Here is a 25,946-nt window from a genome sequence, read left to right on the forward strand (position 1 = left end):
TTGTACTGAGCCTTTTCATGTATTACCAACTTTGTACCAAATCTTTTAAACAAAAGGTATTATCCCCATTTTGCGCACGTAGCTGAAATCATGGAGAGGTTAACTAACTTTCTCGGAGCTAAACATTTAGCATGTAACAGAGTAGGGATCTGAACTGTGGTCAGTTTGCCACCAAAGTTTATCCTCTTGATCAGGGTGATTCATTTATTCAATTCAGAAATGTTCTCAGCACTCTCATTCAGGGTATTAATTTTAATAAAAAGGTCAAGTCACGTCTCTCATACAGATATGAAAATGAATGCTTTTTGAAGATTTTACTTTTAACTCATCAGTGAGGAAACCGGTAAGGTGTTACAGCCAGTTCAAAGGAACACACACATTTATAGATCAGGAATATTGAGATGAATGTGAAATGGAGGCAAACGAGTTCTCCCTCTGTGGGGAAGAGTTGTCTTTCCACTGGCCGTAATTCATTTGCGCGCCTATAGACATTATTTTGCATTGCTGTCAGCTAGCTGCAATTTATAGAATTGCAAAATAGCTCTGTCGAAGAAACAAAATTATTCACGACACTTATTAGAATGGTAGGGTGGACTTGACTTAGTTCTATCCTGATAGGCACAGGGACCACTGCCATGGTGCAGTAGGGTAGACAGACTGGGCTCAACGCAAGAAGAAAATACGGACATGTGTATGGCTAAGGAGCAGGTGGGCGTCAGTGGATGGTGTCAAAAAAAAAAAAAAAAAGACAAGATTCAACGAAGTGAATTTTAAAGATCTTAATTGTTTTGATTCGATGATTCATGAATAAGGCAGAACCCTATCTCACAGATAGAGAGGAGCTTCAAAGAGCCGTGGAAACGAAAAGGCTTTTAAAGGCAGAAAGTGAGGAGGGCAAGGGTGTTTTCTAATAAAGAGTGCAAAAAGTAGATTATTTCAGGCTTAGGTCACTTTCCTATGGGGGAAGAAGGGGTCTGACAAGCCTACTACCTCATGGTACTGACCAGGTAATTCAAGATTGACTGGGCTAAAGGTTAGAGGCTGAAACCACAGTTAGGTTAGGCATTAAGTCTTGGTTTGCTGATGTGGGGCTTAGCACAAGTGACTCCATTTTGGGCCTGCTGCTTCCTTTTTAACAAATTGAAAATTACTAAGAGGAAGCATCAGAGTTAAGAAGGGATTTCAGCTAATCTGGTCTGACAAGGTTTTCATTGAAGGAAGGCCAGGGTGATCGGATATCATCCGGGGATTGGTGAGGGATGAGGAATTTGGTCGATATTGAGGGTGATCACAGGTGGTGGAGGAGAAATTAGGGCTAAACTAACTTAGCAAGCTTCTTGCTAAAAGTGGGCTATTAAGTCCATGGCCAAGGATTGGGCCTAGCTCACAAAGAGCACAGAGGAGCCTGACTAGAGTTCGGCCAAGGAGAGAATCTTTGTCAGCTCCTGTAGACTCAGAATCAGGTAACGTAGATGGGACAGGGGTTATAGACAGCGAATAGCCCACCTTTGGCAGACAAATTTTTCCCTGTGAGGGAATGTGAAATAGCATCCTGAGTAAGAACACAGACCGTCGTGTTGGAGTCAAGCTCCACTCCAGTTCTAACAGACAGAGTGACTTTCGGTTTGTTTTTTAATCCTACAGTGCCTTATTTTCCTCATCTACAAAATGGACACAGCGCCTACCTTGTGTATTCATTGCGAAGAGTAAATCAGATGACACCTGTATAAGGTGTTTAAAACAGTGCCTGGCACCTAGTGACCATCCAACAGAGGGAGTTATCACCTTTATGCTTTATATCAGAATTGTTGCATCAAAGAAGGTGGAGATGAGTCTTAAAAATATACTAAGTGTAGCCAAGGTTTTCAAATTCAAAGCACCTTAAAGAGAACTCGAAGAATCTTAGCTGTGTGAAGTAAGAAAGTATGGTTGGAAGCAGGTTAAAGAAGAGACTCGGAAATGCTGAGATGAATTCCGCCCTGACCCTCCACTTCTGAACTTCCCTCAGAGCCCCCAAGGATGTCACACTTAGGGACCAGTGAGACGAGACATGGATGCCCCAATGATTGTCCCTTGTTTCCTTCCATTTATTCCCAGTCTGCTCCTTGTTAAAATTTTATCTCTACTCTGCTAGAGGCTCCATTTTTCTATTTAGGATCCTACTCTTGCCCACCTGGGTTTAAAGTTTTACTGCATCTCCCCGTCAGACTTGTCCTTTTGGTAACCTTCCCTTCATCCTTCTGAAGGTCAGTGCTTCCTGTTTGCCCCGGAAGAACTCGCACCAAAGCCTGGCCCACTTGTTCCTCTTGGGGCAAGCAGTCACCTTGAGGACTGAAACTCAGAAAGTGTGAGAATCTGTTAGGTTCATTGCTATGGATCCTTCCTTCAACCTTATCATGAGGGACAGTGATACTGTTAAGTTTAGGAAAAATGTTGTGCTTCGGTAGATAAATTTGCATTGTTTAGATCACATGCCTCTCAGTTATCTGGTTCTGATCCTTTGGGAGCTATGTTACAGTTCTGTAAGTTGTAGTTAACTCAAAGCAACACGCAATAATTCTTATCTATAAATATGCAAACTATATCCTATCTGGCAGAGGTCTAATTGACTTCCCTGCCCCCACCCTCCACCACCCTACACCAATTTTGCTTCCATTTGCACATTCATCTCAATATTCCCGATCTATAAATACCTCTGTGCTTTGCTTTCTCCTGGTTCCCTCCTTATGAACGAAATAAAATCTTTAATGTGTGTTCATTTTATATCTATAAGAGATTTATGATATTACATTTTTGGAAACTATCAACAATGGTAGGGGGCTGGAATACATTACGATAATAATTTAGTAGTAGAGAACTAGCTAATTATTCTTTGTCAAGGATAACCACAGGCAGGTAAAAGTTAAGGGAAAGCCAAGTTAGAAGAGGTTATTTGCAGAACTTTTTGTGCTTCAGTTGGCTGCAATTTTCACTTATGCAGGGTGAAGTTCTATAGAGTCATTTTAAAAGCAGTTTCTGTATTTTGAACTAAGTGACATCCACCAAAACACAGACTCATGGTTTCTTGAAGTTGATATGATTACAGAAAATAGCCAGCATCTATTCTGTGATCTCAGCATGGCAAGCGTGTGTTTGTCTGTCCTCCTCACCAGACTCTTTGTTCCCAGTCAACAAGGGCATGGTTTTATTTGCCATCCTATCTCCCGCAGCCGCCATTCTCACACGGCAGGGGCTCCCCTGGTACCTCAGAAATGGCGGAACAAGGAGGCAGGCCAGGGTCTGCCCCTCACGTCTGTCGGCACCAAGACTTGGCTTTGCCAGTTCCTGTGTATGATTGGTTTGTCAAAGGGTAGACTTGGGTGAACCACACTGATAGGAAGGTGATTTATAAAGCCAGAATATTCATTTGTCAGTTAAAGAGAGTCATCAAACTAGGCGGTGGGCTGGATGCCCACCTTCCTCAGGGAAACTACATGGCGGAGAGGGGTAGCAAATTATAATTAGACGTTTGCTTGATGAGCTTGCAGTCTGAGCGCAGGTGTCTGCTACAGCTCTGTGCTAGAGACAGGCCAGCCTATTACACCTCTCTCGGGGGGCGAAGGGGAGGGGTGTTCTGCTGGTGACCGGCCTGTGCTCCCGGCTCATCAGCTCCTCCTGCCAGGAACGGGAAAGGAGCGTGAGAAGTATGTGAAAGCATTCCGATTCTCTGGGCTTTCCATTTTTAGGCTGCATTCCCATCTGCTTTCTTCAGAGGGAGTAAAATTGATTAGTTTTAAGCTTTTCATTGAGATTCACAATCTAGTTCTGCCCCCTTTCTGGCCACTGTAAATAGAATTTGGATGTTCTTGAAACACCTTAGTCACCTACAGGCAGATTCTTTGGGGGGATGTTTTGCTTGTCTAGGGGCCTGATTGCATGATTGCACTAATTAAACGTCATGCTCAGAAGGTGACTTATACTCTGTGTTTAAGAGGTCCTTGTGGATATACCCACTAATTACTGATGACATTATTTTGTAGGGATTGAATCCCTTGCTTTTTTTTCTTTTTTTTCCCATTTTCAGTGTCTTAATTTTTATTATTTCTCAGGAGCCATTGTAGTCTGTAAGCTTCTTGCTATCCTGTGAAGTCTTGCCAGTTGCTTTTGTATAGCGATCACTTTCAACTCAAGACTGTAAAGGCAGAATTTCTAAAAAGCAGATCAGCCCTGTAGATAATAATGATAGCAGAAGTGCTTGTTTTTGTGTATGTTTTTCCCCTAATCTTATTAAAGATTTTTTTTTCCCTCCCTCTAACATACTGAAGTGATGAAAATATGCCTGAAGGCTTGGTTGCCAGAACCAAACAATCAAATTCTATAATTAAATAATGAAAGCAGTCAGAATCCATAACATGACTTGCAAGAAATGGAGAAAGAGGAATTTACCATTTAATGGTTAGCAAACTGTCAGTAAAAGATGAGTCATGGTCAGGGGCTCTGTGTGTCCAGCTAAGGAGCGCGGAGTGTGTCCTGAGGCTGCCAGAGATCGAGAAGGTCTTAGAACAGGGAAATGACATGATCAAATGTGCACGTGAGGCCACTTACCTTGGGAGCAGTGAGGATGGAGCAGAAGGAAAAAAGGTTGGTTGAGATGTTTAGAGAAAACAGGCTGGCTGAGAAGACAAGAGGCCTGGGAAAAGCCCTGGGGAATACTGTAAGGGAACAGCGAATAATTGCTTTAAAGTAACACACAGAAAAAGAAGAACCATGGGAGATGCCAATGCTTATGGACCGATCCAAGAAAGGTCCTGTAGAAGGACCTTAATCGGCAGTCAGAGGTGGAAGAACAGAGAGAGGACTATGATTGGAACAGGTGTGGAGTGAGTGGTCAGAGGTTCAGATACGTCTGGTGGGGTCAAGGAAGCGACTGACACATCCTCTGCTCTTGGAGATGCTTTCTAAGAATGGTTTAGTGCGTTTGTAGGTCAAGGTAAGGGACAGTAGGGGGTTGCAATTCGAAGGAGGAGCAAGGCATTAGACAGAGGAGAATAGCCGAGGGAGTCGATTGGTTTGTTTTTGACTTCGAAATGGTAGAGAATTGAGCATGAAAAGGAGGAGACTGGAAGGGAAAAGGTAAAGATTCAGTAAAGAGAAAAACGAAGGGACGGGCCTGGGTCTTAGAGGAGATGGGGACGGATGGGATGGCAGGCGGCAGGCAGGTGGCTCACCCTTTCGTAAGCGCAGAGACGCTTCTTCCTCTGAGACGGAAGGTGAGGATGGTTTGTAGCTAAGCATCAGGTCACATAGGGCAGCGTCGCGTTTCCCGATCTAGGAAACACGATCGGATAAGTTAGGAAAGCACAGCATGGCGAGGAAAGCAGAACCGTGAATGCGTAAAGCAGCTCTAGACGGAAGCGGGAGAGGCAGGTAGCCGGCGTCGTTTAATAGAACTGTCGAAGTGGACAAGAGGCAGAAGGAATTGGCCGCCAGCCCACCACCTACTGAGTGAGTTTGCGCCCAGCACTCCTGGTGGGGGTGGGGGAGGTGGTTAGCTGTAGGGATGTACTTTTCCAGGCACTCTATTGCTCCGTTATTGTGGATTTGCCAGGTCGGCATAACAAAATGTCAAGGGCACTGGCAACTTAGGGCATCGGCGCAACGCAGCAAGCGCCACAGATGAGCCGACAAGCCGCCTCACGCAGGGACGAGCGGTTGCCGTCTTGTAATACGGCAGTGAAAGAGGCGTGGGCAGGGCAGTCAGTCATCCCGGTGATCTGGTCTGGGACACCAAGCGCTCGCTTGGTCCACCGAGTCCCAGTAGCTCTTTAAAAGAGTGGCTGCTGTCCCTCCCATGACCCGTCTTGGGATCGCTCTCAACTGTATGGTTTGGCAGATCACATGTATGGACTGTACCTTTTCTCTTTGTAAGCTGATCCTGGTAAGAAGTTCTCAAAAAATGTATCAGACTTGACAGATGCAGAATTCTCAATTTGAACCTGCGAGAGTCTGGCCCCAGGGATTGTGGCTCCTATAGCTTATCTGACAGTCTTCCCTAAACCTGTGTCTTTTCTCCGTAAAGACCCAAGTGTTCAGACCACCCACTTGTGTTAGTTTTTTTGGGGGGAAGGGAAGGAATGAGAGGGGGGATCCCCTCACAATTCATATCCTGCACTTCATCTACCTGAATGTGAGCTCCAGGCTCAGGTGTACGTCACCTCTGTAGCTTCCCGTACCATTTCAAGTTCTCCCCGACATCCAGTCTTTTTGGTTGGGCCTTTCAAGCTGATCCCCAGTAATCTTTTCTGGGGTTACAAGTCTGCCCACACTTGGTCATGGAGCCATCTCTTCTTTCCGCCAGGTCGCCTCTGACTTCAGGCGTTCGAAATTCCTACTTTCATCTCAGTCGATTTCTCTCTGTCCTCTTCAGCGGGTCTGAGAGGTATTCCCGAAGCGGAAATGAAGGAGGGTTCAAGTTAATGTCCTCCTCTGCAGTGAGTGCCCACCTCTTGAACCGGATCTGTCCACTGGTCGTGTCTTCTCTCAACTCAGAACGGAGGAGGTTTCTTCTTTTCCTCTTTTAAGAGCAGATGACCCCCCTGTGGTTCTCCAGGAGCTCCTGGCGTCTCTTCCCTGTCAGGCCCCTAAGCATTTTAAAACATGGCAGTGATAGTGTCAACTCGTATTTCTCACTGAATAACCAACATTGTTGAAAACAACATGGACCGGGAGGTTTGTCTAAAGGGCAGTGATGTTAGGTCAGATGTCTAACACAAACAAATGTTTGAAGATTATGGCTTCTGCGTGTGAATATTTTAACGTTTTTCTAGGAAGGTTTTAGTGACATTGGCATAAAAGAAAGAAAACTACGAAGATGCTTTGAATGAGAAGAGGACAGGAGAGAAAGCAAAGGGAACTCGAGGGACGTCCCTTTCCGTTCCTTGCACTGTGAAGTGACTTTCCGCGGTGAGAGAGTTTTCTCACCCCCGTGGTTACAACGATGACTGGTTTGAGGAAAGACTCCAAGGTTGTGTTTATAAGAAGAATAGCACAGCCTTTATTTAGCGACTTCTGCATGCCAGGCGTTTTTATACAATTTCCATGTAACCCCACGTCGCAGTCCCTTTGGGTGCTGTAACAGACCGGCCGGCTTGTAAACAACAGACGCTTATTTCTCCCAGTTCTGGAGGCTGGGAAGTCCAAGATCATGGCACCTACAGATCTGGTGTCTGGTGAGGTCCTCATTCCTCATAGATGGCCACCTTTTCACTGTAATGTCACAAGGCAGAAGGGGACCGAGTACTCTCTCAGGCTGATTTTATAAGGACACCCATCCCATTCTTGAGGGCTCATCACCTCCCAAAGGCCCCACCTCCTAAAACCATCACCTTGGGGGTTACGGTTTTAGTAAATGAATTTAAGGGAACGTAAACATTCAGTCTGTAACATCCCTAAAACTACTTCATGGAGTTAAAATTTAAAAAGGGAAATTAATCCCTTAGGGTCAAAGGCCAAGGTCAGGGAGTGGAGCCCAGATGCAAAGGCTGGTCCTTCTGACACCTAAGACCCGTTTCTTCTATGACTTTATTTTCTCATTTCCGCCTCACTCCCGACGCGCTAGTTTGCTTTCCATGGACCTTCCGTGCTTTTCGGTTGGGCAAAACTGTTTTGACTTTTTATTAACAGAGATACTCTCCGATTTAAGGGAAGTTTTATGACACCAAATCCTATGGGTACCTGCTTATCACAGTTTTACCATTCAATATTGCAGAGCCATCATAATTCAAAGCACTGCTGGCTGGGTAATTCGCTTCATTAGTGGTGCTTTCCTGAATAAAATACACAGCCAATTAGAAATAAACAAATCCGTGGAAAGGACGATAATCCATTCAGGAGGCACAGAAGGTGAGGTGTGGAGACAGGAGGAGGCCGGAGAAGGAGGGCGGTGGGGGAGGGGGAATTATATCAGGATAAAGAGGGATTTTATGAGCCCACATGCACTCCGTGCACAGTGCTTTTCTGAGAAATATGGGAGGATTAATTATGAATCTTTCTTGTTTACACCTTTACCTGTGCACCTCCCGCTCCCTCGCCTCCCATATCCAATTTATTTTGAAGCCCTGTCAGTCTTATCTCCAGGACAGATCTCGAATCTGTCAGCTTCGCTTCCGGCTGATAGTGTGCGTGGTGCCGTCTTCGGTGCGCTTCTGCGTCCCGACCTCCCTTCTTTCTGGGCGCTCAGGATGGTGGCCGTTTTCCGATTGCCACTTCGCGATCAGGTCAGGCATGCGACTGACCGGTTCTGGCCGGGCTAGAGCGTTCGGATACAAGGTAAGGCCATCCAGTACGTTCTTCTGCTACAGCAGTCGTGGAAGCAGGTTGTTGCCGTGAAGGGACCCCAAGAACAAAGCAGTCTGGATCCCTAAAGTGAGTGCAGTAAAGCCACCCAGACGTGCAGTGGGCACGTCAGGAGCAGGAAACGAAGCTTTGTTATGCAGAGCAACTATGCGTTGCTTTTTTTTTTTACTATGACATCACAGGCCATTCTATCCTGGTGAGTAAAGCAAGGTGCCAGCCTCTCTCTCTCCTGGAACTCTGCAGAAACCTCCTCGCTTTCCTGTCTTGTCTGTAGTCCTCCTTCTCCTCATTTCATTTCTCTGCATAGCGAACTTCTTGAAACGTACGTCGGGTCACATCGCCCTCCTGCCCCGACTTTCTGCTGCTTCCCTTCTTATTTGGATAAATTCCAAACGTGGTTGACCAGACTTGTGTGCTCCGCCCCCTGCTCACTACTCCAAACACCTTTTAGCCTTTAGCCTTGGGCTCTGCGTGCCTTCCTTCAGTTCCTCAAACATTCTGGGCTGCTCCCCATCCTAGGACTTTGCCTACCCTTTTCCTTCTGCCTGGAACGTTCCCTCCCCCCACTCCCCTAAGTTCATCTAGCTCACGCGCATTACCCTGGAGATCACCACCTAAATGACGCTGTCTCAGGGGCCCCCTCAGCATGTAAGAGTCTCCCGCTACGCTCCTCCATGGCACCCACTGCTTTTTCAATGACTCTAATCACAGTTCATAATTCCATATTCATTTCCATGAGTTTTGTTTGTTTGTTTATTTGATAAATATCTTTTTTCCTAACCAGACCGCAAGCTCCGTTAGGGAAAGGGACCATGTCTGTTTCTTCCCCAGGGTGCTCCATATCCTAAGACATCCTGTGACGACACCCAGCCCATATTAGGTTCTCTTCGGCAAATGCCTTCAGCATGATTAAATAAATGCAATAACAGTAAATCAGAGTTGTACGCGTCGCTTTGAAGTCCAAGGACAGTGATAGCTGATATTTTTTGAGCATTTATTATGTTAGGGATGGTACCGCGTGCTTTTACATTATTTTCTATGTCGCGTATAAATCATGACAATAACACTACGAAGGAAAAACTAGAGATGTGGAAAGGGAAACCTAGAGTGGTTAGCGAGTGGGCAGCCTGACGCCATAACCCATTTCCTTCACCTGCTTTCTGATTTGGTTTTGTTCCGACTCTAATTTTCTAAGTTCATAAACAATGGCAACAGACGCTCTATCACAGCTAGGTAATAATCAAAGGCCAGACTTACCTTGTGCTATTTTTGGAGAGAACTGTGTCCGCATGCTTCCTACCAGAGACGACATTTAGAAAAAAATAAAGCCTGCTTACATACACAATGATTAAAAATATTAAATAAGTTGTTCGTTGTACATACTAACCTCAAATTATGAAAATATAAAGTCTTCTATAGAGAGTTCTTTTCTCTTTGGCTTTATAGTATGTTTTTTCCTTGTTTCTTTGTTTACTTAGACCCGTCAGAAGTGAAAATATCAATTTCCTTTTCCACCGAGAAATCCAATAACGGAAGAAAAATCAGACTTCAGTTGGGCACACGTTATCAATTAAATCTGATTTTTTTTTTTTAACAATAAACTCATTTTAAATCAATCATTTCTTTAAATCTCTTTCATGGAGCAGCACCTATCCGAGTGAGAAGTCCCTTCAGCTGACAGAGAGATGCACAAATCTGCAAGATGGCTTCAAGACATTATCTAACAAAACGAGACGGTGAGTTCTGCTCTTTACATTCGATTTCATTTTAAAATAAGTGTATTGTATTCAAAATGTTTCACAGCATCTTCAAAAACACTTGGGATATGAGACTGTGTTCGTGCTCAGGCTTGACCTTGGGCCGGGAGACGCTCCCATGGGTGAGGAGGATGGACAAGGGACAGAACAGGGCAGACCAGGGCGGGATGCTGGCCGTGGGGACATGCTCATCTGTGCCTGGTCCATGTTCACTAAAAACTCTATGTGGTGCTGCTGGCTTAACTTTTATAGGCCGTCAGTCTTTTTGAGAATCCTACAAGCGTTCTGGACCTGATTATAGGAAAACTCACACTTGTGTGGACTTGCTCATAGTCACAGAAGGGGTGATATATTTACCCCTAGTCCCAGCCGTGGCTCAGTCCCAACTTCCCCACGCCTGCTTATAACCCTGGATTTTAGAGAGTTCATGACACCATCTTCTCCAGATGGGGGAAAAGGGCATCTCAAAGCTCCCAAGGCTTCAGACGTAGAAGAGGCACTGGCGGCCCGAGTTTGATGGCAGCTGCTCTGCCTCGCTTGGATGTGAAAGGAGGAGAGTCTGTGCTGGCCAAGGACATGTCTGTGGTTCCTCCTGTAACCTCCCTCAAGGGAACTGATCTGAGTTGCGTTTTGCCATGGACTTGCTTGACAAAGTTGGAACATCGTTCAGGGTAAGAGGCATATAGCAGATTTTCTCATGCCCGTGTCAAGCAAGGGATGCCCAATGACCTCCCCTCCTCTGTATTTTTATATTTTTTCTTTCTCTTCCTGAAAATTCTCTCTCTCTCTCTCACTCACACACACACACACACACACACACACACACACACACACACACACATCATCTTTTAATTTTAAATATAGTGTTTGGGAGAGGAAGGGGTTAAAGAGCCTGCCTAAAATGCATTCATTTCCTTCCCTGGGGGTGTGGAAGGTTATACTGCGGGTGTTGGGGTGGGGGGAGCCAAGGCTGGCAACCTGGTCTCATCTCTTTGTAACTGCACCTCTGGGTCATAGACTGATGACATTTGCCAGGAGGAAGAGAGCTTATCCACTGAAAGCCCCTTGCAGGCTCTTCCTGGCTCAGGTATTACTAACAGTAAATGCAACCATGGCTGTGTGGGACAGGTGTCCCTGGAGAGTGGCACCCAAGCCATCCAACTCTTGGGTATAAAAATGCTCCTGCTGTGGAAAGAACCCCATGGACCTCACTCACTTCAAGACCTCTCCTACTCTTCTGGGCCACAGGTGCATGTCCAGTGCAGGAAGATAGGACCAGAGAGGCCACAGTTAATGTCCCAGGTACTGCTTTGTCCGAGCCCCTGACCGACTGGGTCCTTGAAATTATTAGGAAAGCCTGATACCGGGTGAGATCTCTGATTTGAGTTAATCTGGGGTGATGGTCCAGTCCTGTATGTCTGCTCAGTTTATTCCAAAAGGATAGTCCTAACATAATTTTTGTTTTCATTTCTTTAAATTCCAACCGACAGTCCTTGGCTCCCTAGAGAAATCTACTGTGCCGAGGACCTTCCATTTGCCACACCTGATCCACATGTCTCTTCACTATAGTTTAGTCTGTCTTTCTTTGCTCTGGGATGCCAAACTATGAGGACTTCATCTATAGGCTGCTTGCTCCTTTGTCATCTGGTTTCCTTTGGACTTGACCCAGAGGAGAGCACTAGATATTGATCAGAAAGGGAGGAAGGGAGAGAAACTTCTCATGGTATTGCTGCAGGATAATTGCGTCCTTGACTGCAGAAAAGCATTACGTCCTGAATGAAGGCCTTGACTTTTGTTATGACTCTTCCTTTCCCCTCCCTGTTTTTCCCCTCCCCTTCCCTCCCCTCCCGTGGACTCTTCAGCTTAGAGATAAGCTGTCATTAGTCCCCTGATATTGTACTTGGATGTCCTTACATTTGGTGACTTTGGGACAAGTCCCTTCTTTAAGCTTTTCGTAAATGGCACAGTTTGGGAGGGCCATCATTCCTGCCAGGCCCTTCACACACCACAGACTGGCTATAATGAACACCTGCAAATGCTTCTCTTCTTGAGCGAGAAATCCATTGAATTTGTGGGTAAACCTGAGGCAGCTCAAGCATTATAGATGGCACCACATGTACGCTTTGATGGCGTTGGAGCCATCATTTGGTACATTTGCTGAATTCTTTCTGAAACTCGTCTCAAGAGACTCGAGTTCCAAACCTCTTGCATGCCCCTCCATGCCTCAGATAAATGGCGCTACATCTCGCAAAAAGTAGAACTTGGGAAGATTGGTCTTTGCTTCACCGTCCCCTGTGACAAGATAGCTGTATTCCTTGCCCAACTTGTGAATCGGTGTGCAGAAGTTGCTTTCGACTCTCCTCCGCGCTCTTCCTGACATGAACTAGTTTTGCTCCCCAAAGTGACAAAAGTCCTCAACAGAAGGATCATCGTGGCTGTGCATCGGAGCAAAGCACTTCAGTCAGCTCGGGGGTGGGCGGGCGGGGTGGAGGGGTGGAATTCTTTCATGATGGAAGGCATTCTTTTTCAAGGCAGAGAATTTCACAACTCTTTTATGGGCATCAGCAGAACGGTTAACTGCGGTATGCTAATGAGAAGGCCCACGAGCGCATGCCCACGTGTTCGAGCTCTCACTTTTTTCCCTGTTGTTTTGTATTTGGGGCTGAGACCTTTTCTCAGCTATTCTTTAGGGGGATGCCTTTCCATTACGTGCACAATTTTCAGCCGGCTTATGTAATTAGCCTGCGCTGCTATTCAGTTCTCTGCAAAGGTCCAGAGAGAGCAGGCAGGAATTGCCCACCATTGTGAAAATGTTCTTTTGCACACGGGAGACTGATTTTTTCAGCCGTCTTGTCTGTTGTCAGGAATTGTGTGTTCTGCAACTAGCGCCATTGCAGACTTACAGAGGACAATCAGGAAAGCTATTCAGTGTGTGGTGATAAAAAGTAATTTCATTTTCTTAGAAATAATTGTTTTGCTCTATTTTTGTCATGGTCTGCTGCAGTCACAGAAACTTCTCTTTCTTCAGCCAATTTGTCCCTTTCAGGTTTCTATAAATCGAATTTAGGAAGACGAAATTGTAGTGGGTGACCAGTGCTCTTTTTCTCCACTGGTCTTGACTATATTTTTGAAGAAAGGACAATTAAACAGTTGCCATTCTAAGAATGGGTGGGAGAAGATACTGTCCATCACAAGTCTTTATTCTCTGTTTAAAACCATGAACTCCCAAGAGCTTACTCAGGGTTTTATCCCTGGTGCCAAAAACAGGCTCAGTGAATAGTAGCTGCTCAGTAAATATTTGTCGAATAAACTTATGCATGGATAAATATACTTCTTACGTCTTCGAAGCATTTCTTCTACCATCTCTAATTTCTAACTCTTAAAAAATTATCTCGAAGTCCGTAAACGTCAACTCCTTTTTGAAACTAATTTTTGACTTCTCTGACTCTTTTTCTTCTTTTGAATCTTCAGGGTTTTTTCCCTACCTTATGCTTTCTCCCTGCATGTTCTTCTGGATTTCTTCAGGCCAACTCTTTTTACCAGGTTATCTCCCAGTTAACATATTATACTGCACTTAAAATGCTACATAGCCACCTTAGTACTACTAGTTTGCTTATTTTTCAGTATCACAAAGATCCTTTGTAATCTTTTCTGCTTATATTTTTAGGAAAATGATAGTCGTATAGATAACCAAGCTGTCCACCTTAGTCCACATTGCTTTTGACCAACGAACTGATTTTTCTAAGAGCAGATACTTCCTGGGGGCTGACCTAGGGAATAAACTCATCTCTCCCCCTCCTGTTTTTTTCTGCCTCTGTGGCTGTGCCTTTCTCTTCCTTGTATTTCTCTTTCGTTTTTCCCAGATGCTCCCGGATCCTGCCAAAACTTACATTTATACTTGTTCAGTTTCTGCCATTTGGTCAGGGTAGATGAACTGCTCTAGCACGATCTCCCAGAATGCACTGTTATAGCACAAAATTTGACTCTCTCTCATACAGCATTCGATACAGATATTCATTCTTGATTAGGCAACTCTCCCCTGGGTATTGACTTTTACGGATTCTGGCTCCTTCCATCTTCCTGTGGAGCCACGTTCAACAGATGCTGCTGAAGGCGAAGATGCTGTGGAGAAAGTATATAGAGCTCGAAGGGGACGCACCCCACCTGCGTTGTCTGGGACTGGCCCATCTAGATGTTTAGGGCCGTGTGACTGGTTTTGGCGAACCGAACGCCGCCATGCGATTGGCACTGGGGAATGTGGTGTGTGGCTGGGAGGCCGCTCGCAGCAGCAATTACATGCTCTGAACGGAAGCATCGATCAGCGGTGATCGGCCAGGCACTTCTGCCACGGGTATATCGAGGAACTCTGCCATTCTCATCTTTCCGTTGACTGTAGGCCCCTCAGGTGTTTCTTAAAGGCGGGAAAAAAACGTTTTTGTTTTTTGTTTTTTAAACGGCGGCAGTCTCGCATCCTTTAAACACTAGAGTAATTACAATAGTGTCTCTAGTGGAAGGAAATTATTTAGAGATCTTCTCAAGAACGGAGTGTAAGCCATTGTAGTATATAAACTTCCTGTGCAACCACTATGACGTCAAACAGTCACTTGCCTCGAGATAACTTTTTTTGGCAAGATTCGAATTCTCATAATTAAGATTTGGAAAATTACCTACTTGGTGAGTGTGTATGTTTAATGAGCTGTTTTATGTAATGCCATAATAGACTTTTTTTTTGAAAGGTAATATCTTAATGGGGTACCATAAAGATGCTAGTTAGAAGGCACCCTTTTTCAGGTTAAAAGGCAAAGGGAATTGAAAACTGGCCCTATGTGTTCTTCGCTACTTATTATCTTGGAGAGTACAACATGTCCTGAATTGCAGCTTGAAAAGAAAAGGTAAAAATTAGATCAAACTTCAAAAAACCCCAATGTGAGCATATCACTTGACAGCCTGCTAACTAAGCAGGTATTCCTAAGTTTCAACTTGTCTGTCAGGAAAAACAATTTTTGGTCATATATAAGATTTTCTTGACATCTAATGATATATGACTTGTTTCTACTCAGCTCTATATCTATAGTGCTTTTATTGCTTCTGAGAGTGATATCCATATTTTTGTCTGTCTTCTCGCCTCAGACTTCTAAACTTGCCTTTCCCAATCAGCTTTTGAGGGCTCCAAAATCTGGCTTTCCTTCCTTTCCTTGGTATAGAGCTCAGAAAGAAGTTAACACAAAACAGCCACTCATACCAACAAGGTACGTTCTTAATATCCTGGGAAATTTCTCCTGGTACCCAGATCAGTTGGCTGTGTTTGCTGACATAAAATTTTAAGTTGGGGCAGATGAGTTAATATCAAGGCTGTGACTGAATATTCCCTCCTCCCTCTCTCTCTCTCTGCATTTATACTAAACAAAAATAAGCCCAAATCTATTAAAAGGCGGTTTAACCATCATTCTGTATGTCAAAGAATATGTTTAAAACATAATCATAGAATCTAAGAACTTGAAGGAATAGTCTCTTAAATTCTTTTAATCCATATCCTTTTTTCTGTTCTTTCCATGAACATGTATGACTTTTATTTTTCTTAAAAAAATTTAATTTCCTCAGTTGAAAGATTAAAAAAAGGGATTATGACTTGTTCAAAGTCAGGCAACCAGTTAGTGGGAATGTGAGAAATAATATTTTGGTGCGTATAATTGTTGATGTTGCAGAATAACCAGCATAATCCTAATCTGAATTTCTTAATTAATACTTGGTAAGAGTTGCTTAGTATCATTTCTTATTATGCTGCGAGGCTGAGGTAGTATATTAGACTGTCACTGTTTGTCAGTGGAAACAAAACTGCATCTTCCCTCAGGAAAACCGAAACACTGACTTTCTAGTTAGGCTACAATGTCGATTATGCATTCACGTCAGAAGGCGTTCTCGCACTTGCTCAAATAACTAGTTATATGAAAGAAACCTTTAAGAGAAAGACAATGACAATATAAATAATCACACATAGTTAAGGTCATTAAGAAATAATTGGAATTATTTGCTATTTTAGAAGTGGTATGGAGAAAGAAAGTAGATCTGTTACTTTCGTTCGACATTTCCAAATATAACAGGTAATGTTAAAGGTCTAGTTTAATTACTACTCGTTGTAGCCGGACTTCCAAGATGGTACCCAGTGAATCTCTCCTGTTATCCACACGCTGCCCCCTACCTCACTGAAGGGGCCTGCTCTGTGTAACCAGTACAATAGTGCAGAAATAACCAAGTGTGACTTCAAAGGCCAGGGCGTAAAAGCATTTGATAGTTCTGCCTTGCTGTAGCTTGGATTTCTCGCTCTGGGGTAAGCTGGTTACCGTGCCGTGAGGACATGGAGAGTTCCACATGGCAAGGATCTAAGGTCTCCCTTGAGTAGGTAGCACCAACCTGTCAGCCACGTAAGTGACTCTTTCTTGGAGGTAGATTTCTCGGCCTCGACCAACATCTCGATTTTGCATTCTAATGAGAGCTGCTAGATAAAAACCACCCAGCTAAGCTGTTTGTGAATTCCTGACCAACAGAAATTGTATAATAGTAAATGTTTTTTGTTGTTTTTAAGCCACTAAATTTTGCAGTAAATTTATTATATAGACATAGATAACTAATTAACTATTCAATTCCTAATCCTTTACATTATAATAATTATTACCAAAAGTATCAATAGTGATAATAACAACAACAACAACCATTTTTGTGAGCCTAGCGTATCTGAGATCATTTAGATGCAACTATAATCCTCACAATATTTTTTCAGAGTAGGTTTCATTATTCTAATTCCACAAGTGAAAGAAATGAGCTCAGAGGGTTTAAATGGCTTGCAGCGCACCAGACAGTTACAAATGGCAGAGCCAGGATTTGGACGAAATTCCGACTGTTTTCTTTTCACTCTGTGGTACCGTTCTTAACAGGAGCAGAATTACAAGTCACAGATATAAGAAGAGAAAGGCATTTGACTTTATAATGTGAAGCCACTCAAAAGTGATCCACCTCTAAAACACTATATACTTTCTTCGCTTTTTGTTATTTATTTCAGTTAAGTTTTGGTATTGTAAGTATACCTAGGTAGCGTTGGCCTGCACTGCCATTACCCTGCTTGCAATTTGGGGATCAGTTGGCTTCTCTTGGTAAGTTCATGGCTGATGGCTAATTATTGTCATAGTTCAAAAGTCATATTGGATGTTTTTATGTGCTATTTGCATGTTAAATTTTAGCTTCAGAAACACACAGTAACTTTATGTGCCCAGCTCTATGACAGTCACAGGGACAGTTACTCTCATCCTGGAGGTGTGCCTCAGACTCACTGAGAGGATTTTCAAAGTACGTGTGGTTGGGAACAGATTGAGAACTCTTGCACAAGGAACACAGTGATAAAAAAAAAAAAATTATTTCTGCCTTTCAGCAGTTTGCAGCGTGTAGCCAAATGTTCACAACATATCCACTTCTCCTTCTCACTCCTCTTTGCAGGCTCTTCATCTTCCCCTGCCTTCGATACCGGGCTGTCCTAGAACCCAGTCCTTGGGCCTCATTTCTCTTCATTCTCAGTCCTCAAGGACCTCGTTTAGTCTCATGAATTTAAATACCCCTACATACATGATTCCCAAATTTATATTTCCTCCCTGAACCTCTTCCCAGATTTGTATGCACCTCGGCCCAGCCAGCACTTCCCAGAATATCTGTGAGAAATCTCCAACCTAACACGTGTCCCAAGATCTCCTGGACTTCCCCCTAAACTTTGTCCTCTAGTGCTTCTTCTCTGCCCAGTTAATGGCCAGTTTGTCCTTCCCATGATCAGGCCTAAATACTTAGAGTTATCCTTGACTCATCTCTTTTTAGCCATCTCATTATCTATCATGAAAGCTCACTGGCTACCTTCAAATCATATCTAGAAGCTGATCATTTGTTACAAACTCTACCACTTCCATCCTGGTCCAAGCCATCTTTTTCCACTTCTAGATTGTGGCAGACATCTTTAATTGGTCTCTTGGCTTCCGCCCTTCTCTCTTAGAAACTATTCTCAACAAAGCAGACAGAGGGAACCTCTTTTAAATGTAAGTCAAATCAGGTCAGTTCTCTGGTCCAATATCTTCTCACTTCGCTCAAAATAAAAGACAAAATTCCTTTGAATAGCCTATACGGCCATTATAGGCACTTCTTAAATATACATGTAATATGTTGCCAATAACAGCACAAAGGAGGTAGGTTTCAGCAAAGCTGTATCAGGCTAAAGACATGACAGATGGTAAAGTAATATGACGATATGTAGTTGGGTTTATCTCATTAATAAGTATAATATTGTGTAACAAAAATTCCATGAAAAGGAGGAGACGGGATAGATCTATATAAGATAATATTTCTATATGTCAATGCAATTAAAATAGTATAAATTGGAGGTTGATTCTGATAAATTTAGATGTATATGGTAAATCTTAGAACAATCACTAAAAAGTGTAGTTAAAATTATTAAAGTCATTAAAATGCTACATTAGAAAACATTCACTTAAGGCAAAAGAAAGTTGTAAAGGAAGGACAGAGGAACAAAAATATATGCTACATGTAAAATAAGTAAAATGGCAGAGGCGAATCTAACTATAGTAATACTAATATTAAATATGAATAGATTAAATCATCATGTAATCAAAAGGCAGGGATTGTTAGACTGGATTTAAAATATGATCTGACTATATGCTCTTTACAGAAGAAAGATGTAACAATCCAGCAGAAAGATACAACAATTATAAACACACATGCACCTAATAACAGAGTATCAAAATACACAAAGCAAAAACTGACAGAAATAAAGGGAGAGAGAAACAATTTAGAAATAATTGGAGACTTCAATATCCTGTTTTCAGTAGTGGATAGAACCAGCAGAAGATCAGCATGGATGTAAAAGACCTGAACGACACTATAAACCAACTAGACATAACAGACACCTCTAGGATATACCACCACCCAACACCAACACAACATACATTCTTCTCAAATGCACACAAAAATTCTCCAGGATAATTCATTTGCTAGGCTATAAAACAAACCCCAATAATTTTTAAAGGATGGAAATAATTCAGACTTTGTTATCTATGTTATCTGACCATATTGTAATAAAATTTGAAATCAATATTTAGAAAAAAATTTTTGAGAAACTCAAAACATGTGGACACACTCCTAACTCTACAGTGGGTCCAAGAAGCAATAAAAGGGGAAAACAAAAAATACTTAGAGATGAATGAAAATGAAGACACACATACCAAAATTTATGGAATGCAGGGAATGATAGCTAAAGTGTACAGGATGTCTTTTTGAGGTGACAAGAATGTTCCAAAATTGACTATAGTGGTGGTTGTACACATCTGTGAATATTTCAGAAATCATTGATTCGTATACTTTTGAAATGCATGAATTGTAGATAGATGAATTATACCCCAATAAAGATGTTGGGAACTTTAATGTGCCTACTCATCACTTGGGGATTTTATTTTGGAACAGATTCTGATTCCGTAGGTCTGCAGCAGGGCCTGAGATCCTGTTTCACTAACAAACTTATTACGTGATGCCAGTAGTGCTGGTATGAGGTCCACACTTTGAGTAGCAGGACTCACACCATCCACTTTCTCGATACCTTTCTGACCTCATCTCCTGCCGCCTTCACGAGTGGATTCGTGAATGATTCACGGGTGGTTTCCAGCCACCTTAACCGTCTTGTTGTTCCTCGAACATACCGTGTCTGCCTCTACCTCAGGCCTTTGCACTTGTCATTCCCTTTGCCTGGAAGGCGCTTCCTGTTCTCACACCCCTGTTTGTGCATTGCTTGCTGAATCGCCTTCAAGTCTTTGTCCGACTGTGACTTCCTAATGAGGTCTCCTCTGACCGCTCCACCTGAATGGCAACTCTAGTTCACAGGCTGTCTTTCTCTCTTTTCCTGCTTTGTTTTTCTTGGCAGAACTTAGTGCACAGTACTTCAACATGCTATTAGTTTACCTATCATTTTGTATATAACTTTGCCAGGACTGTTATAACAAATTACTACAGACCAGATGGCTTAAACCACAGAAATTTACTTTTCACAGTTCCAGAGCTTAAAAGTCCGAGATCTTGGTGTCAGTAGGATTGATTTCTCCTGAGGTCTCTGTCCTTGGCTGGTGGGTGGCTACCTTCTTGCTGTGGTCTTTATATGTGCCACGCTCTCGGTTCTCTCTGTATATACAAATTTCCTTTTCTTATAAGAACATCAATTGGACTGGATTAAGTCCTTCTTAATGGCTTCATTTTGACACAATTTCCTCTTCGTATCTTCAAATACAGTCACATGCCTTGGTCTTAGGGTTTCAACATAGGGATTTTGGGGAGTCCATACATTCGATTTATTATCGATCATCTCCTATTGCCATGTAATTGTTATGAGAACATGGATTGTTAAAAAAAAAAAAAAGATCTATTTTTACTATTGCATTATTGGTACCCAAGACGGTACCTCACACATAGTGGGTGCCCAATAAGTTATTTATTGAGTACATGAAAACTAAAAGATAAATGCTGTAGAGATATATAGGGTGGTGCAAAGGACTAGGAAGAGGGAGAGAGCAACTCTGCTTAGATGAGTCAGAAGAATTTAAAAGGCAGGAGTTAATAGCCACTCATATATGGCTTGAAAATCTTACCGGGTGTACTGCCTGTATTAGCTCCTTCACAATTGTAACTGCTCTGACTATAATATGTTACTCTTCAAAAGATGGAGAAACCCTAAATTTGTTGGTCCTGTCTGATTCCTTTCAATATAAAAGATCCTAGTTCTAAAAATTGATAGTAGAGATCACTGAATTGTCAGTATTTTCATCTCTGAATTTCCTCTTATATGTCCAGAGATTTATTTCTATAAACTTGAAAAGTGGGTCTTCATTTTCCCATCTTCGGAAATCTTATAATGATTGTGTTATGAAAGGAAATGTAAAAATCTTAAGCGGCAGCGTTATTCACCGTTTATTCATTCTTTCTATCCTGGTGATGTATTTACATGTGGCAGATAGTTGCGAAGGAGATACTTAAAATTATACTTTTTTGTTTCGCCATGAGGGACTGCTCGATTTGGGCATTTCATCAAACTAGTCCAGCGAAGTAAATTCGGTTACCCCCAAATAATCCCGGTAAGTAGCATATGAATAGATTTCCATTGGTGCTATTTATTCATTCCTTTTTAACCTTCCAGATCTTCTCTCTTGCCTTTCTGTTCTTGTTACATGCTCCAAAAGGCAGTCTTCCTGGAGCTAAATTAGTTAGATTCATAACCGTTAGTTTCCGGCTAAAGTCAGCCCATGGGAGTCATTGGCAAGGGGTAGGAAATGGGAAGAGGGAGAGTTTGGGGGTGTTCATTCCCCTGGATCCCTGTGCGTGGGCTTGGCTGAGGGATGACTGCATCCTCTGCCAAAGGCCACCATTCCTGCCAGTGACCCTCTTCCACACCTACAGCTATGGCTCTTTCTGGGTGACCTGTAGACTTAGGCAGGAACAGCTCTCCCACTCTGTCCCCGCCGCTGACCCACTGTGCTTCACCAGTCTGCGTGGCCTTTGCTCCACCACGTCCCACCCCTCTGTAGGCAGACGCCCCATTCCTTCTTGGTTGGCTAAGGCTAGTCACTGCTTATAGCATCTCATAGCACATGTCTTAAACATATAATGAATATCGAAACCCCAAAAGTTCATTGTTGAGGACAGAGGTAGTGTTCCTTTATTTATTTATTTTTTAAAATTATTATCTGACTTTTTCAAATATGGCAATTTAGAGATTCCACTGGGGTTCCAAAGAAGGAGCGCTGGCATCTTTCAAAGTTAATTCCCAAAGCTGTTTTGGAATATTTAGCTTGTCTGGGGGACAGTAATAGGTATGGCGGGAATAAAAGTTTGAGAATTCTTTCTCCTCTGCCAATTGACAATAAGCACAGCATTCTAATTAGAGGTTACCCTCCTGCAGAGTTGAAAACAATGTAAATTGAATTTTTTTGCCCTCAGTAGATGAAATGTCAGTACGTCAGCACTATTTGTAGTTCAACCCAGTCTACGTGCTCTGTAGTTTTCTTTGTTGGTTGTTTTACCCTCAACAGCTATTCCTTTAAAAACTATTGCCCAGTGCAAGTGATTGGCTGTATTGATTGAAAATCTTACAGTGTTGTATTGATCTGAAGAATTTCTTTTCATGTAGACCTCAGTTCTTCAGGGGTTTTGTAAGAACTAGCTACAAAAGACTATCTGATCTACACAGAACACCGCTTAGAAATCTACTGACTTAATACTGTTTGTGGTATCCCTACCCATTTCAGTAGACAAAGAGATGGCTTTCACCATGAAGAAATATTATAGGAAACTAAATGAGTATCTCAGTTCCTTAAACGAGGCTAATAAATGAATATCCTCAAGATAACTTGTAGGCATCTAATAAGTACTCAATAAATATTTAATGATCGAATCAATTAACCACATACTATAGCTTTTTAAAAAGCCTGTCTATATCTTAATTGAGATAAAACTAGTCACAGTATGTGAATCTTCATCTCCAAAGAGAAGTTTCTAGAAAAATATTTTAAATTTTAATATAATGCTTGCTTAGTGTCATTTAGTATATCGTTTATAATTTGTATTTTGATTATTATTAATAATGATTTAAATAGACATTATTTATTCTTTTGGAAATAACTTGCTGCATTATTTAGTATGATTTATTGTATGTCTTAGGACTAGAAAATATTTCCGATAGCATTAATTTTCAGTTTCGTTATGAAAATAGATGAGATGCAGCATGATATATTGGCAAGAGAGCCAGACTGTGAATCAAAAGACATGAGTTTAATTCTTAGCTCAATTACTTACAATACAATATTGAGAAGCTGTTCATCTCAGAACTTTTAGTTCTGTCAGCCATAAAAAAATGGGGATAATATCATAGGGAGAGCTGATTCTCAGGATAGTGGGGCGGGGCCTATACTTTGGAACCAAAAACCAGCTATTAATACACATTTGCAGAAAGTATGACGTGATTTTAGAGCATTTTACATAACAGGAAGCTCCTTCAGAGACACATTTATCCCACAAATTAGCCCGTACTTGTAGCGTACTTGAGATTTTTTCCTTCGCAGATGGCTTTCCACCCCAGCCATGTCCCACCGTACAAATCATAATGGTACTATGGCGGTCTCAGTTTTCTAAAAAAAAGCTGATTGCTACTGTGTTTTTAAGCAGAAAAGGGCAGGCACGTAGGAGAATAACCTCCCTTTGCCATTCCTTTCCCTTTAGTCTTCCCCTTTATTATATCAGGGGACAATGCTTCATTTCTGGACTGGACATTAAAGAAGTTCTTTGAACACAGCAACCTTAGAAAGTGAGTAGCTTGAGTACTGTCTTCTGATTATAAAAGGGCCTGGCGTATTTCTTATTTTATAATGGATAGGCTGCTGTGTGTTGACTTGGTTTTAAACATCACTAACGGTAAAATCAAAAGCTCCTTTGTGCAGCTATCTTACTGGTAAAATTAGATACGTTATGATTGACATCTTTCAATATTAAGTAAACTTGGAGCCAGCTACGATTAACTGGGAACTATATATCACTGAAACAAAGCGTTTTAAAGACTATACATATTTTACAGTGCATCTTTATTGTAACTGGCAATGGGTGGCAATTTGGATGTTCTAAGCTAAGCTTGATATAAATGTAAGAATAATTTCAAAGTGACACAAACCCTGCTTTTCAAGGAAGCCACAGTAAAAGTATAATATACTTGAAGAGCGTTTGCTCAGAATCTTGATAGCAATAAAGTCACCTTTAATTTCCCAAGATGGTAATTGCTATTTGAAGCTAATCTGGTAGTTTTGCTTGACTGAGGCTTAGGGCCACTCTGGGTCATCGTTGCTTGATGAGTCAGGTGTGGCAGCAGAGTCTCACCTGGCCTTCTTGGAAGGTCTTCATACAGCTCAAACCTGGGGGAGAGTAAAAACTTTTGAGCCAGGCCAACAGGTTGCCCAGTTGGGGCGGAGGGGTGTAGGATCAGAGGCGTATTCATTCATATTTAACAACTATCTTGGGGAAGAGGGAGCCCTGATTTGTCACATTTGCCAATTCTTGTAGTGTAAGTATTTCTACCTTCGCCAACCTCAAGCTACCAATAGTTTAACAACCTTTTCACAAAATTTAACAAGCAGGTCTCACAAGCTTCTATAAGCTCGCTGGTATGTAAGAATGAGACATAAAGTATGGAAGCAGGGAAGAGAGGGTTCCAACACCCATCCTGTGTCAACCAAGAGGGTTGAGAGAAGAGATTGTACTCAAGCTCAAGAGCTGGCTAAAATGAGATAGGGAATTATTGTATTTTTTGCAAATTTGACATTGACCACTGTTGAAGGAGCTCAGAGATGAAAATGGGGCAGTCGACTAATGGGCTACACATTTGGGGAAAAAAAGAGCAAAAGTTTGATGGGATAAATACACATGCATACGCACCCCTTTTATTTCATGCTAAGAAACTGGGAAAGTAGGAAGGACAAGTTGGGGTCATGGATTGAGTAAAGTGACTGACTGGCTACTGAGCTGGAGCCTGAGAGCTCTCAGCTGCTACAGTAAAGGAGGAAGAAGCTCTAATATAGTTGTGAATAGGAAGAATGGGTGGAAGTCGACACTGGGGAAAGCTCTTAAGTAGAAACCATAATCCATGGAATAAGGAAATGTTGCTTTGAACTTATTCAGAGCAGTTTCTGACCTCATCGCATTTCGCATTTATATTTAAGCGTGTATTTCCTCAAGAAGAACAATCAGCTGGGGATTGCATTAGGCTTGCAAAGCTTAGTTCTTTAGGGTCCTGGAGGGACTCAGACAGTCTAGAAGGGGAAGCCAATATGTAAACAGAATGAAATTCAATGTGAGGCTATTATAGGAGTATTGGCCAAGGCACTCTGAAAGCACATAGGAAGCAGCAGCTTATTAGCTACCCAGGGAACTCTTTAAAAAGTGCATGCATGAGAAAGGTGAAAGGGATTAACAAGCACAAGATGTGAGTTATTAAAACAGTCACAGGCATACAAGTTCAGTACAAGGAAAAGAGTCAGTAACACCGTAATAACTATGTATGGTGCCAGGTGTACACTAGATTTGTTGGGGGGACCATTTTGTAAGGCATATGTGTCCAATCACTATATTGTGCTCTTGAAACTGATATAACATTGTATGTCAACTGTAATTGAAAGATAAACTTTTTTAAAGCATATTCATTTAAATATACTATAGGTTCATAGTAACTAGAATTTTGAATTTTAGGTACTCGGTCCTTGACAATGGCTGATGTATATTGCTTATTAGTTATTGCACCATAGAAAATGTAATTTTTTAGTTCAACATTCAACATGTTGAAAGTTTTTGGAAGTATAAATGATGTTTAATAAACTGTAACTTAAGTGTACGATAGGAAGAGTCTCGGCATATGTATATGACATCACTCCAATCAAATCTGAACATATCCACCACCCTCCGAAGGTTTATGAGCTTTTTTCATCCATCCTTTCCATCACTGCCCACCCACATGCCAGCCTTAATTTCCAGGTAACTTTTCATACGCTTTCTGTCACTATAGATCAGTTTCCATTTTCTGGAATGGAATCTACGTTGGGGACTCTTTTTTCCATCTGGCTTCTTTTCAACCAGCATAATTATTTTGAGATTGACCTATGTTTTTGTGCATATCAATTGTTCATTTCTTTTTAGCATCAAATAAAAGTAACACTATTCCATCATTTGCGTATGCCACAATTTATTTATTCATTCACCTCTTGATGGACATCTAAGTTATTTTCAGTT

At 42.0% G+C, this 25,946-nt stretch overlaps 1 protein-coding gene across 3 annotated transcripts in view; it reads left to right on the plus strand.

Annotated features, from left to right (window-relative positions):
• The window catches only part of ST8SIA6 (ST8 alpha-N-acetyl-neuraminide alpha-2,8-sialyltransferase 6), a 160,083-nt gene that overhangs the window by 93,523 nt on the left and 40,614 nt on the right, over positions 1-25,946 (plus strand). For all 3 annotated transcript variants that reach the window (XM_036228162.1, XM_016150633.2, XM_016150631.2), the window contains one exon: positions 9,981-10,070. In XM_036228162.1, the coding sequence (XP_036084055.1) occupies positions 9,981-10,070 (90 nt within the window). The remainder of the gene's footprint in view (positions 1-9,980; positions 10,071-25,946) is intronic.

Source organism: Rousettus aegyptiacus, unplaced genomic scaffold (genome assembly GCF_014176215.1).
Source record: "Rousettus aegyptiacus isolate mRouAeg1 unplaced genomic scaffold, mRouAeg1.p scaffold_m13_p_10, whole genome shotgun sequence".
NCBI classification, from domain to species: Eukaryota; Metazoa; Chordata; class Mammalia; order Chiroptera; family Pteropodidae; genus Rousettus; species Rousettus aegyptiacus.